General features: G+C 40.7%; 2 protein-coding genes across 2 annotated transcripts; one reads left to right on the top strand and one right to left on the bottom strand.

Moving 5' to 3' along the window:
• Nucleotides 1-497: 497 nt before the first annotated feature.
• Nucleotides 498-958, bottom strand: LOC122054685 (LOB domain-containing protein 25-like). The gene is made up of 2 exons (XM_042616124.1): nucleotides 803-958; nucleotides 498-716 (listed from the first exon to the last, which is right to left on the bottom strand). Exons 1-2 carry the CDS (start codon nucleotides 956-958, stop codon nucleotides 498-500), a joined length of 375 nt encoding a protein of 124 aa, XP_042472058.1.
• Nucleotides 959-5,174: 4,216 nt separating this feature from the next.
• LOC122055909 (pentatricopeptide repeat-containing protein At2g44880-like) lies at nucleotides 5,175-13,895 on the top strand. The gene is made up of 2 exons (XM_042617590.1): nucleotides 5,175-7,305; nucleotides 13,718-13,895. The coding sequence occupies exons 1-2, from the start codon at nucleotides 5,427-5,429 to the stop codon at nucleotides 13,726-13,728; spliced, it is 1,890 nt and encodes a 629-aa protein (XP_042473524.1). The 5' UTR covers nucleotides 5,175-5,426; the 3' UTR covers nucleotides 13,729-13,895.
• The last annotated feature ends 1,559 nt before the right edge of the window (nucleotides 13,896-15,454 follow it).

Raw genomic sequence — 15,454 nt, 5'->3', positions numbered from 1 at the left:
AATGACGAGGATGATGAACCAGCCGTGTCATTGGGATAAGTCCTCCGCTTAGGCTAAAATGAAAAATAGGTTAAGGTTTCATAGTTAACCTATTAATATTATATAATAATTTAAATATGCATTATATTATATATATAATATAAATAGTTAAAATTATTAAATTTGATTTCATTAAGTTTATTTAGGAGAATAATAATAAAATAACTAATAAGAAAAAAATTTAGAAAAAAAATTGCGATGAAATATTTTGCTAATTTTAATTTTTCTTTAGTTAATGATCAAATTTTATTTTAGTCATTAATTATATCATAAATTGAAATAAGGCAAAAAATCAACTATGAAAATTTCTAATTGATCATTGTTTTGGGACCGATTTTAAATGGATCATAAAATAACAATTGATATTAGATTAACATAAAAGATTAAATCATAGATAGCTACTAACCATTAATTCAAACTACACTAACGTGTTCAATTCTCAGGCGCTCTATTGTCTCTTATATAGACGGATCAAACTGAGTGGTTGGTGATTGAGCTCGAGCCGCATAGAGTGTGATGTGCGCCTGCGTCTCGGCTAGCTCACGCTGAGCCGCGTTGATCTCTCGCTGAAGCCTCGATATCACACCGACACTCCCGTACACCGGGTCTTGCACTCTCCAATACGCCTCTAGAGCGATGGCATCGGCCGCTTGCCTTCGCTGCTCGGCCGGAATTTGCTGTCCAATAGGCTCGCGACTAATTAAGTTTGGTATAAAAGCAAAAGCATGCGAGTCCGGTGCATGACTCGAATCAATAAAACTACCTGTAGCATTCGAGCGACGTTGCTAGCCCCAAAGACACGGTGGACGTATGCGAATCGCGTGGGGTTCGTCGAGGGGAAGAAGGGAGCCAACGTGCAATCTCCGCAGCATCGCCTTCGAAGATATCTGCAAGCCGCGCATCGAGTGAAGTTAGACATGCTGATTCTTCTGGATTTGAGTCTTCAGAGATCTAGCAAAGATTTGTGGAATCTTGCTGGTTAGATTTCTGAGAATCATATCTCGTGTGGAAATCTAGCCTAGATTTATTTGGAGGAAGCTCATCCTTATTATGGAAAGTCCAACGGCTAGGAATATTATTTTAAAAAGGTGGGAATGATAAAATGGCATGTGAAACTTATGCATTAGGCTATAAGAAAATCTATCATAAGATTATTTTTTCTATTTCTGGCTAAATTCGTAGATGGCATGAAGTTAATGATCAAATTTTATTTTAATCATTAATTATATCATAAATTGAAATAAGACGAATAATTAACTATGGAAGTTTCTAATCTATCATTATTTTGTGACCGATTTTAAATCGGTCATAAAATAATAATTGATATTAAAAATTTATCTTTACGACAGAATACCTTTATTCATTTATTAATTAGGTTCCTCCTTTTGAGTTGGAAGTAAACCCTCTACAATGACCAATGAGTCTACACTCCTTTTTCTGCATCAAAGCAATGACGGAAGCCAACCGTACCATTGGGATAGGTCCTCGGCTTAAGCCAAAATAGGAAATAGGTTGTTTCATAGGTAACCTATTAATATTATATAATAATTTAAATATGTATTATATTATATATATATATATATATATAATAATTTAAATATGTATTATATTATATATATATATATATTAATATTATATAATAATTTAAATATGTATTATATATTATATATATATATATATAATATAAATAGTTAAAATTATTATATTTGATTTCATTAAATTTATTTAGGAGAATAATGATAAAATAATTAATAAGAAAATAATTTTATATAAATATATATAATTTATTATATAGTTTTTTTTAATTTAAAATGAATTTAGGGATATTTTACCGGGATAGATTGAATAGATTTAAAAAGCCTTTAAATAATTCTACTTTATTTAGGAGACTGAGGAGTTGACTGAGTTTATAATTATAAGATTTGTATTTAATTTATAGTGAACTGTAATCGATTTTTACATGTGATTGTAAAAATTGATTACAAAATAGGATTAAAAAATAGACCACTAACTATAAAAAATAAAATTGAAATGAAAGAAAAAAAATATCGATGAAATATGTTGCTAATTTTATTTTATTTTATTTAATGATCAAATTTTAGTCATTAATTATATCATAAATTAAAATAAAATGAAAAATTAACTATGGAAATTTCTATTCCGTCATTATTTTGGAACCAATTTTAAATCAGTCATAAAATAATAATTGATATTAAAAATCTATCGTCAATGACAAAAAAAATTAAAATAGAAAAAAATAGCGATAGACGTCTTTATTCATTTATTAATTTACTTGCTCCTCCTTTCAAGTTGAAAGTAACGAAAGGAGCCCTTCCAACAGTGACCTCCTTCTACGCCAAAAGTAACGACTGGAGCCCTCCGATAATGAATGACGAGGATGATGAGGTCCTCTACTTAGGCCAAAATAGGAAATAGGTTAAGATTTCATAGGTAACATATTAATATTATATAATAATTTAAATATGTATTATATTATATGTATAATATAAATAGTTAAAATTATTAAATTTGATTTAATTAAATTTATTTAGAATAATAATAATAAAATAATTAAAAAGAAAATAATTTTATATAAACATATATAATTTATTATATAATTTTTTTAATTTAAAATGAATTTAGGGATATTTTACCGGGATAAATTGAATAGATTTAAAAAGCCTTTTAATTATTCTAATTTATTTATTTAGGAGGAGAGACTGAGGAGCTGATTGAGTTTACAATTATAAGATTTGGAATTAATTTATAGTTAAATGTCATCGATTTTACATGAGATGGTAAAAACTGATTACAAAATAGGATTTAAAAATAGATCACTGACAATACAAATGTAAAATCAAAATAAAAGAAAAAAATAACTGATAAAATATTTTACTAATTTTATTTTTCCTTTATTTAATGATTAAATTTTATTTTAGTCATTAATTATATCATAAATTGAAATAAGGTGAAAAATCAAACATCGAAATTTCTAATCAATCATTATTTTGGGACTGATTTTAAATCAGCTATAAAATAACAATTGATATTAAAAATCTATCGTCAATGTTAAAGAAAATTAAAATAGAAAAAAATAGCTACAGAATGCTTTGTTCATTTATTAATTTGTAACAAAATTTTTTAATGATAGTAATCCATTTTTCTCAGTCCTTAAAATTCTATTGTAAATTGACAATTTTCTTATAGTGAAAGATTCCAATTCCATAATCTTTAAGAACCTTTTAATTTGGGGAAATTGGCCCAATAAACATTTATTGTATTTTTCTATCTTTCTCATCCAAGTTTTCCCATTTTTTTTCTTCATCCCAAATTCTCTTTTATTTTATTTTATTACCGTCTCCAATTGATCACGTATAACTTCCTTTTATTGCTATTCCAATCCCATTAAATAGATATTCTTACTTCTATTTCAATGCCTTGCATAACTTTGCTGTTATTCCACACCTAGACCTTATAGCTAGGTTGGGATTTTTACTTATCAATGCCAGTCTCCTAACAATAAATAAAGATAAATGCCAATGTTGAAAGTCTCCCTTATAAGTTTATGTATATGGATTTAGTTTATTGTGATTTCTACTTTTTTTTCATTTTTAAAAATTTCAAGATTCATGGAGACTTAAAATTTAGAGGGGTATTATTTTGAGGCAACAGTTATTAGATTTTACAACTACATCAATTGTAATCAGTAAGAGGTGATGAGTAAAAGGTTGGTTAAATTTAATTAATAAATGGTGAGTAAAAGGTTGATTAAATTGAATTAATTGACCCATGGTAATTTAAAAGTTTCATTCCATTAATTCAAAAATTATTTTAAATATATTTTTCCTGATTCTGATAATTTAATTCGGTCTCAATTTTAAAAGTCCAAATTCGTTTAAACTAATTAAATCGAAAATAACAGTTGATCTCTAAACTAAAAAAACCTAACATTGATGAAAAAATATAAGTGGATTGATAATGAAAAGAATAGATTATTTCGATTTTCTGATCAAATTAATTAATGTTTTATTGTTCAATTTGTTTGATTTTTATTAAAATGTTCGGTCGGTTATTAATTGAAAATTGATTTATTCAATTTCAATTTAAATAGTTCAATAAATTTGATTATTAACCGATTGTTTACCCCTACATAAGAGAGGGCAATATCTTGTTTAACTTTGTCTCAACCTTAAATATTTTATCTATAAGTTGACCCGAATTATATCAACATCTATAAGTGATTCAATTACTAATTATGGCAATGATAATATTAAAAGGTACATGAACTAAAAGCGTGGTTAAGAATTTAAGCTCCTTATGTAGATAATTGACTTTAAGTGCTGGGAATAAAAGATAGTATTTTATTTAAGAATGTAAATCTCACCCGACAAACTCGCTCATAATTGAAGCGTGAGATGTCATAGTAATTGAAGTGTGAAATCTCATCATACTCATCATGGTGGTGCTCAAATTTAATTTGGTTAACACCTTAGATGACTAGCTAGTGGATCAACATGAGAGTAACAAGATGCACATGCACCAATCTCTAAATTACAAGAGCTCTATTTGGGCAATTTATTAAGATCCAAGATCATACTACTAAGAAGGACTATAAAGCTAATGCTCATTGATTTATGGCATGTTCTTGATATTCGTGGTTGATAAGGTTATACATACCAAAAATAAAGACAACGTAGGAGGGAATACTTGAAAAGAGGGTTATTCAAATTGAATACTTCTCTTGTAAAATATAACTTAGAGTAATAAAACTACTACAATTTTGTCTAAGTTACAATATGATTAACTAGGACACGTCAACTTCAATATTATTATAAATTAACAAAATCAACTAAGTAAAATCATCAAAATCATCAAGCAAGAAAATAAAGATAAAATTATTAGCACCATAACAATATTATCCTACTCATCTCAATGTGTTGTAATAAAAACTATATGAGAGCAATTTTTCCTCTAAGAGTCGTTGCTTAGTTACATCAATGTCCCTTCGGATGGATCTAGTGGTTAGTACATGAGATATTGTCATAATAAAATATGAGATTTAAATTTCGTCAAAATTGAAATAAATATTTTTTTTATATATGCTAATCATTATTCAAAGGCTATAGTAACCGTCCGTGAGTGTATTTGCTCATCAGTCGCTCCGCTCTTCAGCCACCGGCCCACCGGCCATAGTTTGGCCGGAGAGCACCTGCCAGTTTTGGCCATGCAGATGCCCCTGAATGATGGCTTTACAAACCCTCTCCCTTGGGATTGCTTCACTTTTGGTCTTCTTTGTGCTCCGGTGAACAGGTCGCTGATCTCTTCCGCCGTGCCCTCTCGTTCCACAAATCTAATAAAAATGCTATCTTTCGGTCAAAAAAGGAAAAATGGCTGTTAAACCCAAAACTGCGGCCCGACCATCGTCTCGCTATCTCGACCACCTCCTCCTCTCCCTCCGCAACCGAAGCCGTCTCCCCGCCCGCATATGGCCCGATGACGACCGCCATCATCTCCCCCAACCTCCCTCCTCCTCCGTCGCCGCGGCTGCCGCCGCCCCCGACATCCCCGTAGGCGATGACTCTCATCCGCCGCCTCCTCTCAAGCTCAGCCACCCTCTCCTCCGCGCGCTAGAAGCATCTGGCCCCGCCTCCACGCCTCGATTCTCTCAGACCCTGGCGCGGATCGTCATATCAGGTCTCTCTCGCCACCGCCTCGCTGCTGGCCGCGTCGTCAAGCCCCTTTGCGCCTCCCCGTCCTCCATCCCCCTCGCCGTGGCTCTCTTCTCCGGCGTGGACGACCCTGACGCCTTCCTCTCCAACATCATCCTCCGCGCCTATATCAACTTCGACCAGCCCCATCAAGCTCTCGATTTCTTCCGCCGCTACGCGCTTCCTTCCTCAGTTCCTCCCAACCACTTCACTTTTCCACTCCTCGCAAAACTACTCGCGGAGCTTGGACTTGCTCGAGAAGGGTCGTGCATCCATGCCCTGGCTTCCAGACTGGGTTTTGAGTTCGATTTGTACGTTCGAAACTCTTTCATCCACATGTACTCCTCTCTGGGCGATGTCGACTCCGCCAGAAAGCTCTTCGATTTAGGCTTCGATTCAGATATTGTCACCTGGAATTCCATGATCGATGGGTACATCAAGAATGGGATGGTTGACTCTGCTCGTAGCCTGTTCGATCATATGCCTGAGACGGATTTGGTCACCTGGAATGTGATGATTGCAGGTCATACCGGGGTTGGAGAAATGGATGCGGCAGATCATCTCTTTGTAAAAATGCCTGAGAGGGATTCTGTTACATGGAACACTTTGCTTGATGGATATGCCAGGAAGGGGGAAATTGCAGCTGCAAGGCAGCTTTTTGATAAGATGCCTATCAAGAATTTGGTGTCTTGGAATATCATGTTGGCTCTTTGTTCTCGTATCAAAGATTATCGAGAATGTTTGAAGTTGTTTGATAGTATGATTGCTATTGAAGATGCGAAGCCCGACAATGCCACTTTGGTCAGTGTCCTCACAGCTTGTGCACATTTAGGCGATCTTGTTCGGGGAAAGTGGATTCATTCGTTGATCACGGACAGATCAGAAACAATCAGGCCTGATGTTTTACTCTCAACTGCACTCGTAAATATGTATTCCAAGTGTGGAGACATGAGTTCGGCTACTGAAGTCTTTGATTCGATGGAAGAGCGTAGCGTAGCCACATGGAACTCTATGATTATTGGTTACGGTTTGCATGGCAATGGTGAGAAGGCTCTCGAGTTGTTCATCGAAATGGAGAAGGCGGGGCAAGATCTCAATGAGACTACCTTTGTGTGCATTCTGAGTGCATGTGCCCATGGGGGAATGATAATGGAAGGATGGTGGTGCTTCGATCGTATGGTTCGCATTTATAAGATTCAACCTAGACCAGATCATTTTGGTTGCATGCTGGATCTTCTCGGTCGAGCGGGCTTCTTGAGCGTCTCAAAGAAACTAGTTGATGGACTACCGATTGAGCCAGTGCCGGCCTTGTTGGGGGCTCTGATGTCAGCTTGCCGCACTCACTGCAACTGGCAGCTCGGGGAGATTATTGGCAAGAAGTTGATCGAAATGAAGTCTCAAGAGATTGGACCATATGTACTGTTATCTAATATATATGCGGCACAAGGCAAATGGGATGATGTAGCGAAGCTAAGGGAGATGATGAATAAGAATAGTTTTCAAAATGGTGTGGGTTTTAGCTTAGTGAGCAGTGTCTTGGAGAACAATGGCTCAGTTGGTAAGAGAAACATGATCCTCTCTATGTTGTGTGAGATGGGTAGCAGCATCAAGATGTCATTGTACAACCATTAGAAATTAGGGAAATCAGTACAATCTGACTTGATCAGTCTGAGATTTATTCACTATTCTTATCAAACTATTCTTGCATTGGCATGAGATTTCTCAATCCTGATTTTGAGATGTTAGAAGTTTTTTTTTTCATGTTCGATCGATATTTTGTTATTAAGGTCGAGGTAAGAATTGAACTTATTCTGTTGAAGACTATTTTTTTACAGTCTTTCATTCCCAACCAACATCTCATTTCTCAGTTGATTGTACATCTCAAATTTTGATCATTGACAAAGCTTTAGAATTCACAAGTGCTTACAATTCAAAATGATTCTCACTTCACACTTATACAAGTGATTATAAGGATAACCTAGTTTTCTTGAGTCATGATCTTGAGATCACTAGTCACTAAGCTAAGTTACCACTACGTGATTCATGCATTGGGTTTTCGACTCATCTCCTTAGACAAGCAATATAGTTGGTCTTTAGGCAAGACTTTTATTAAGCAAATCCTTACAATTCTTCTTCAATTCATATAGTCGAAAGAAGTTGCACCTCAATTGCTTAATGGTATTTGATCCTGTCCGAAAGCTGAGTCGGATGAAAGCGGGCCTTGATGTACTGGAAGTTGACGGAAAGTCGCCGTGGCGTATAATCTACCTGGCACTCCTCGGAAAGGTTCGCATGGGCGGCTGACGAAGGAAGATGATCAGGATGATGACACTGCGGCTCTGCGCACACTAAGACGAGCCCCCGAGTCGTTAGAGACCAGTAACCAGGGAAAAAGTCCCCGGGTCAGGTCCTCTGACGCTCAAGTCAAGTACTTTTTCCCCAGAAAACACAGAGAAAGGACGAAAGTAAAGACGAGTAAGAAATGACGAGTGAGCGTACCTGCATAAGGAACAAAGCATCCCTTTTTATATTGCAACGGAAGTTTCTGGGTCTGATGGGTGTCAGGGAATGTCGGCTGTCAGACTTTGTCTGACGGTGAATGACACGCGGCGTCTCCTCATAAGCTGGCGGCAGAATGAGAGGGGTAGTGAGCCCCGACTGTTAGCATATTCCTTGGCACACTGATTATTCTCTGATATTCTCTGACAGGCAGTTGCGATTCCCTGGCTTGTTTGTCCTGTAGTGCCTGGACACTAGGTATATACTCCGCAGTCTGTACTCTGACCTGTTTCTGTATGTTGTTATCCATGGTTCATATGTCTCGACCTGTACGCCAGGTCTGTATCCCGACCTGCTTCTATCCGCTGTTATCCATGGCCTGTACGTTCTGACCTGTACGCAGGTCTATATCCTGACCTGCTTCTATCCGCTGTTATCCATGGCGTTTACGTTCCGACCTGTACGCCATATCTATATCCCGACCTGCTTCTGTTCGCTGTTATCCATGGCGTGTACGTTCCGACCTGTACGCCAGGTTTGTATCCCGACCTGCATCTGTCTACTGTTATCCATGACGTGTACGTTCCGACTTGTACGCCAGGTCTGTATCCCGACCTGCATTTGTCTACTGTTATCCATGGCGTGTACGCTCCGACTTGTACGCTAGGTCTGTATCCCGATCTGCTTCTGTCCACTGTTATCCATGGCCTGTATGTTCCGACCTATACGCCAGGTCTGTATCCCGACCTACATCTGTCTACTGTTATCCATGGCGTGTACGTTCCGACCTATACGCCAGGTCTGTATCCCGACCCACATTTGTCTACTATTATCCATGGCGTGTACGTTCAGACCTGTACGCCATGTCTGTATCTCGACTTGTATCTGTCTACTGTTATCCATGGCTAGCGCGTTCCGACCTGTACGCCAAGTTTGTATCCTGGCCTGCTGTATTTCGCCCGAGGCCTTTCCTTCTGCACTCTTACCTAGCCTGTGGGCCATCTCAGCTGTATTTGGCCTGTGGATCCAATTCTCAGCTGTACTCGGTCTGCGAACCCTGTTCTTGATTGCTATCGAGGTTGGATTCGGTCCAACTTGGCCTCCTATCCTTTGACTGCCCTGTCAGCTAGGACTCTAACCGCAGTCACGTAAACTTGACTTCTGACCTCCACTTAAGCTAGACTTCTGACCTCCACATAAGCTTGACTTCTGACCTCCACGTAAGCTTGACTTCTGACCATTCTGTGGGCTTGACTCCTAACCACATCATCTTACTGACCCCACAATCATGCATCGTATCATAAGCCTCCCCCTCAAGTCTAGTCGAAGGAGGCTCTAGTCCGACTGACTAGACCCAAGTCCCTTTGTTACCTGACCTGGTTCTTGCGTCCTTTGCCGACCTATTTTCCATCTATCTTCTTCAGAATTTCTCGCCGTCCTAGGAGCTAAACTGAATGATTCTATGTGCTCATTGGTTCTTCAACTTCTGAGCCTACTCGTCTCCTATAAATGTTACACTGTTTTCCAAGCGTCCACTCAAGTTCCGAGGAAGTCCCTTCACCTTCTTCTTCCTTATAAAAGGTCCGAGCACACTCTTCAACTCTTGGCCTCAAGCTATCCTCTTGTTAATAAAGTATCTCGTCTCCATGGAACCTGCAACAGAACCTAGCGAACCTGCTTCTTTGCTTCAGCAAATTGCCCATCTGATGGAGTTATTGGCTCAGAAAGAGGAAGCTTCGCTTCAACAAATTGCCCATCTAACAGAGTTGCTGGCTCAAAAAGAAGAAGCCCTGCTGGAGATGACTGCGAGTAGAGATCTTCAAGCGTCCCTTATTCATGAAATGGAAGGCCTCTGGCTGGCCGCCAAATCCCGAACCCAGGCCGAAGTTGCCCTCAAGCTGAAAGCTCAATCGGACTTTCAGAGACAAGTTCACTATATTATCTATTTGAAGATGAAACATGAGGACGAGGTGACTCTCCTGAAAGAGGAAGGACAAATCAAAGATGAGACTATTGGGCAACTGAAACACGCCATCGATCTTATTAAGGAAGATCTAACTAGAGTTCAAGCTCATCTGGCTAGGAAGGATCAAGCCTCTGGATCTGGTAGCAATGTAAACCTTTAAAAAATGTACCCGCTGTTAATGGAATAAAATCTGCTTCTTGAACTTCACTCATGATGTAGCCCCACACCTTCTGGCTCGGGTATCATTGTGCTTCTATAAAACACCTGTGTTTCTCTAATATTTCTAGCAAGCATAACAGAAATAATTAGGACAATGGCTTACCCCACCTTCCTCTTACCTCATAACTTATGATCCTTCGACCAGCACAACTGCGAAACTTGAGAAGGTGCCTGCGAAATTTTGTATTTAGCAGAAACCCTGGAAATATGGCTTACTGACCAGTCAGGCACTAGAACTTGGCTTGTCGTATCTTGCTTCGGCGAATGTAAGGAGCGTTGACCTAGAAAATCATTTCACCGACCAGGAAGGTCGTTAGGTGTGAGAGCCATGCTCACTTATAACTTGCACTGGGGAGAGAATCTGGAACAGCCGACTGAGAAGGTCGTTGGGCGTGAGAGCCTTGCTCACTTATAACTCGCGCTGGGACGAGAGTCTGGGACAACCGACCGGGAAGGTCGTTAAGCGTGAGAGCCTTGCTCACTTATAATTCGCACTGGGGCGAGAGTCTGGGACAACCGACCGGGAAGGTCGTTGGGCGTGAGAGTCATGCTCACTTAGAACTCGCACTGAGGAGAGAGTCTTAGACAGCCGACCGGGAAGGTCGTTGGGCGTGAGAGTCATGCTCACTTATAACTCGCACTGGGGCAAGAGTCTGGGACAACCGACCGGGAATGTCGTTGGGCGTGAGAGCCTTGCTTACTTATAACTCGCACTAGGGCGAGAGTCTGGGATAACCGACCGGGAAGGTCGTTGGGCGTGAGAGCCTTGCTCACTTATAACTCGCACTGGGGCGAGAGTCTGAGACAGCCGACCGGGAAGGTCGTTGGGCGTGAGAGCCTTGCTCACTTATAACTCGTGCTGGGACGAGAGTCTGGGACAGCCGACCGAGAAGGTCGTTGGGCGTGAGAGCCTTGCTCACTTATAACTCGTGACTGGGCGGAGTCCCGACCGGAAGGTCGTTGGGTGTGAGAGTCATGCTCACTTATAACTCGCACTGAGGCGAGAGTCTGGGATAGCCGACCGGGAAGGTCGTTGGGCGTGAGAGCCTTGCTCACTTATAACTCGCATCGGGGCGAGAGTCTAGGACAACTGACTGGGAAGGTCGTTAGCGTGAGAGCCTTGCTTACTTATAACTCACACTGGGGCGAAAGTCTGGGACAGCCGACCGGGAAGGTCGTTGGGCGTGAGACCCTTGCTCACTTATAACTCGCATTGGGGCGAGAGTCTGGGACAGTCGACCGAGAAGGTCGTTGGGCGTAAGAGTCATGCTCACTTATAACTCGGACTGAGGCGAGAGTCTGGGACAGCCGACCGGGAAGGTCGTTGGGCGTGAAAGCCTTGCTCACTTACAACTCGCACTGGAGCGAGAGTCTGGGACAACCGACCAGGAAGGTCGTTGGGCGTGAGAGCCTTGCTCACTTATAACTCGCACTGGGGCGAGAGTCTGAGACAACCTACCGGGAAAGGTCGTTAGGCGTGAGAGCCATGCTCACTTATAACTCACCCTGGGGCGAGAGTATGGAACAACCGACCGGGAAGGTCATTGGGCGCGAGAGCCTTGCTCACTTATAACTCGCACTGGGGCGAGAGTCTGGAACAGCCGACCGGGAAAGGTCGTTGGGCGTGAGAGCCATGCTCACTTATAACTCGCACTGGGGCGAGAGTCTGGAATAGCCGACCGAGAAGGTCGTTGGGCTTGAGAGCCACGATCACTTATAACTCGCGCTGGGGCGAGAGTCTGGAATAGCCGACCGGGCAGGCTTATGAAAACCCATTCGGGAACATATGTTGTAGACCTGGGGGTGATTTCCCGACTAGGGATTGCTTGAAGGTTGCCGACCTGGGGGTGATTTCCCGACCAGGGATTGCTTGAAGGTTGCCGACCTGGGGGTGATTTCCCGACCAGGGATTGCTTGAAGGTTGCCGACCTGGGGCGATTTCCCGACCAAGGATTGCTTGAAGAGACTGCTTCGACCTTGTCTGCAGTCAAGAGATATACCGTATCAGATGTATTGTGAAGACAAAAATATTAAAATCTTACTCAGTCCTCGAGAAACAGATGTCTTGTGGCCTTGCAACATTCAAATTTATTTCCCGCCACTTTTCTTCGCCGCTTCCCGAGAAGATCGCGTGGCAGACGTTTCCGTACGCCCGCTTCATCTCATGATTTTTTTATCACGTCCATCATTAATACGCTTCCTAGGGGAGTGGCACCTGTCCCACTCCTTTATTGCTTACGCCGTATGACGCCGCCGACTCCACTCCTTATTATACACGACTTCCCATAAGAGCATGTCGTTCTGTGATCGGACGACATTGGGCACTTTACCCAAAAATATACTCGACTCATCTTTCGATATTCTCTAGGAAAACCTCCTTTATAAGCCCTAAAGGCAGTCCGCCATCGTTGCCTTGAGCGCTTCGTTTACCTTTGCCCCCTCGTTGCTTTGCTGTCTCTGGTGTCTCAGCCCTTCCCCTTCTCGACTTCTTACGCCTGGTGCTCTTCTCCTTTTCGACTGACCTCTTCTTCAACTTTCCTCACCTTGATAATGGCGGATGGTAAGGCCTCCTTTTGGAATTCACATTACATTTCTGACATAGATGACCATGACCTGTCCGTAATCCGGTCCAACCTGGGACTTAGCGAGGATTACGAACTTCGTGTCCCCACACTCGGCGAGCATCCTGCATTCCCACCTGAAGGCTTCATGACTGTTTTTAAGGATCATCTTCTAGGAGGCCTGCGTTTTCCCATACATCCCTTTATCTCCTCCCTGAGCCAATACTTTGGCATATGCCCTTCTCAGTTTGCTCCCAACTTCTTCAGAGTTGTATGTGGCACCGTCATTCTGTGCTGCATATATCAAATCCCCTAAACCACCCAGCTATTTCATCATTTTTACTCTTTCAAACGATCTGAGCCAGGGGTATTCATGGTGCAAGCTAGACCTGGCAATAAGTTCTTTTCCGACATGCCCTCTTCCGATAAAGGTTGGAAATCTCGCTTTTTCTTCATTAGATCACCTGACCCCTTGGTCGAGCTGACCCAATAACGCTCTGACATTCCTTCTAATCTCCCTGTGCACCAACATCAGTCTTCCTGCGACGCTGATAACCATGATTTCATTGCATTATTTTGATTCATATATGCATGGTTTGATGTTGATTTTATAGGTTTAAATCATGGTTACATCATATTTTGTGCATTGTATCTATTTTGGACCTAATTGCAAATTATTGTATTTTTGTATTATTTGATGCTAATATTTGATTCTTATTTTGTAGGCATCAAATGATCTTAGATTTGGATATATTTGGACTGAAATTGGGCTTGAATTGGAGTTCAAACGAGAAGATCAAGCTTTGAAGCATTATGGATCGTTTATCAAGAATAGGAGAGATCTGAACCATCTGTTGAAGATCTGGCCGATCCAACCTAAGGGAGAGTAGATATGAGCCATTGATGAAGATCCAAAAGTTTTGATCCAGATCTGAGTTCATCTAGCCATTGATCCAGCCTGAATTAATATGGACCGTTCATTGAAGACAGGGCAGATCTGGGCCATCCAGTGATGATCTGGTCGATCCGACCTAAGGGAGAGTAGATCCAGACCCTAGATCAAGATCAGTACCTTCAGATCAGATTTTGGGCAAACTTTCACCGTTGATTTAGCTCCAAATCAATCCCAGCCGTCCGATCAGATCCAGATCTGATTCAAAGAGAAGCTACAGTGCTACAGTGCCTTCGTCGATCTCCTCACACAGCTGCGCGTCCCGCGGCGTTCATCTCCAGCGAGATTCCGACCCCATCTCGACCTCTAGATCAATTTTCCGGCCAACTTCGTCGGCGATGATACTCTCAGATGCTTGCGACCAACTTCCGGTGAACTGACCTCGCTCAAAGGTGGTCCTACGGCGAGAATTGTGCTCTGCGACACTCTGCTTCTGCCGCACCCGATTTGGAGGTGTTCTTCCGATTCGAGGTTCCGCTTCCATCAGTGAGCTTTGGCGGTGTTCCTCCACTGCTACTCAACCATTCCGACAACATTTCATCCACCATCGACTCTACATCAGAACGGAGTTCGCAGATTTGCAGATTTCTGGAGTTGGCAGCTTCGATCTTCATTAGTTCCGTTTGGAGTGGTCTCCGATGGTGCTGGTGAAGGCTGAGCTGAGTTCGGTTGCTGAGGTTGTCTTCCCCGATTACAGTTGGAGTGTTCTCTGCTGTTTCCTTGTGTGACGACAAGGAGAAGTTGCCGTGAAAAGTGGTTTGGAGTTGAGATGGTTATTTAGGGTTTACTTTTTGCATTCTTTTTATTGTTGATAGAGTTAGATTTCAGTTTTCGTTGTTGAATTCAGTAATCATAGTTCATTTTATGCTTAATTGTTTTCATTAAAGTGTTTTGAGTAATTTAGTTTCAATCGATTTTGAAGTTGTTAATTTTGCTTTAGCTTAAATTTCAGTACTGTTGAGTAGTTTCATTACTGTAGTTAAGGTTTAAATGTTGCTTTAGATTGTATTCATTATTGCCTTGTTGTTCAATCTTAGTTTAAGTGTGTGTTGATGGTTTAATCACACGTAGAGTGGCAATGCGTTGTGATTTGATTATTGGCACATAGTTAGAGTTTCATTAATGCATTAGATTAGTTCTTAATTTATGTGCTTTTCATTTGTTAGATTTTGATTCAAAGTTCAAACCCCCATTTTCAAATTAAAAACCCCAAAAATAGGAATAAAATACAATCTTAAATTACATCCTACCGTTTGTTCCTCGAGAGATCGATTCTGGGCTTGTTACTACAACATTATTGTGAAATTAAGGGGTTCAGTGAAAAATACATTTGTTAATTTGATTTACGGATGTGATAGATTCGCTTATCAAATTTTGGTGTCGTTGTCGGGGAATAACGTTAATATGCAATGTTTGGTAATTTTAGGATTGTTGTTTGATTGCTTTCATGATTATATATCCATGTGTTTGATTTTATTTGTTCCTGAGTCTTCTAATTTTATTTGCTAGT

The sequence above is a fragment of the Zingiber officinale genome, chromosome 3B (genome assembly GCF_018446385.1).
Source record: "Zingiber officinale cultivar Zhangliang chromosome 3B, Zo_v1.1, whole genome shotgun sequence".
Taxonomy (NCBI): domain Eukaryota; kingdom Viridiplantae; phylum Streptophyta; class Magnoliopsida; order Zingiberales; family Zingiberaceae; genus Zingiber; species Zingiber officinale.
The sequence above is the reverse complement of the archived record's forward strand: the minus strand, read 5'-3'. Positions and strand labels throughout refer to the sequence as shown.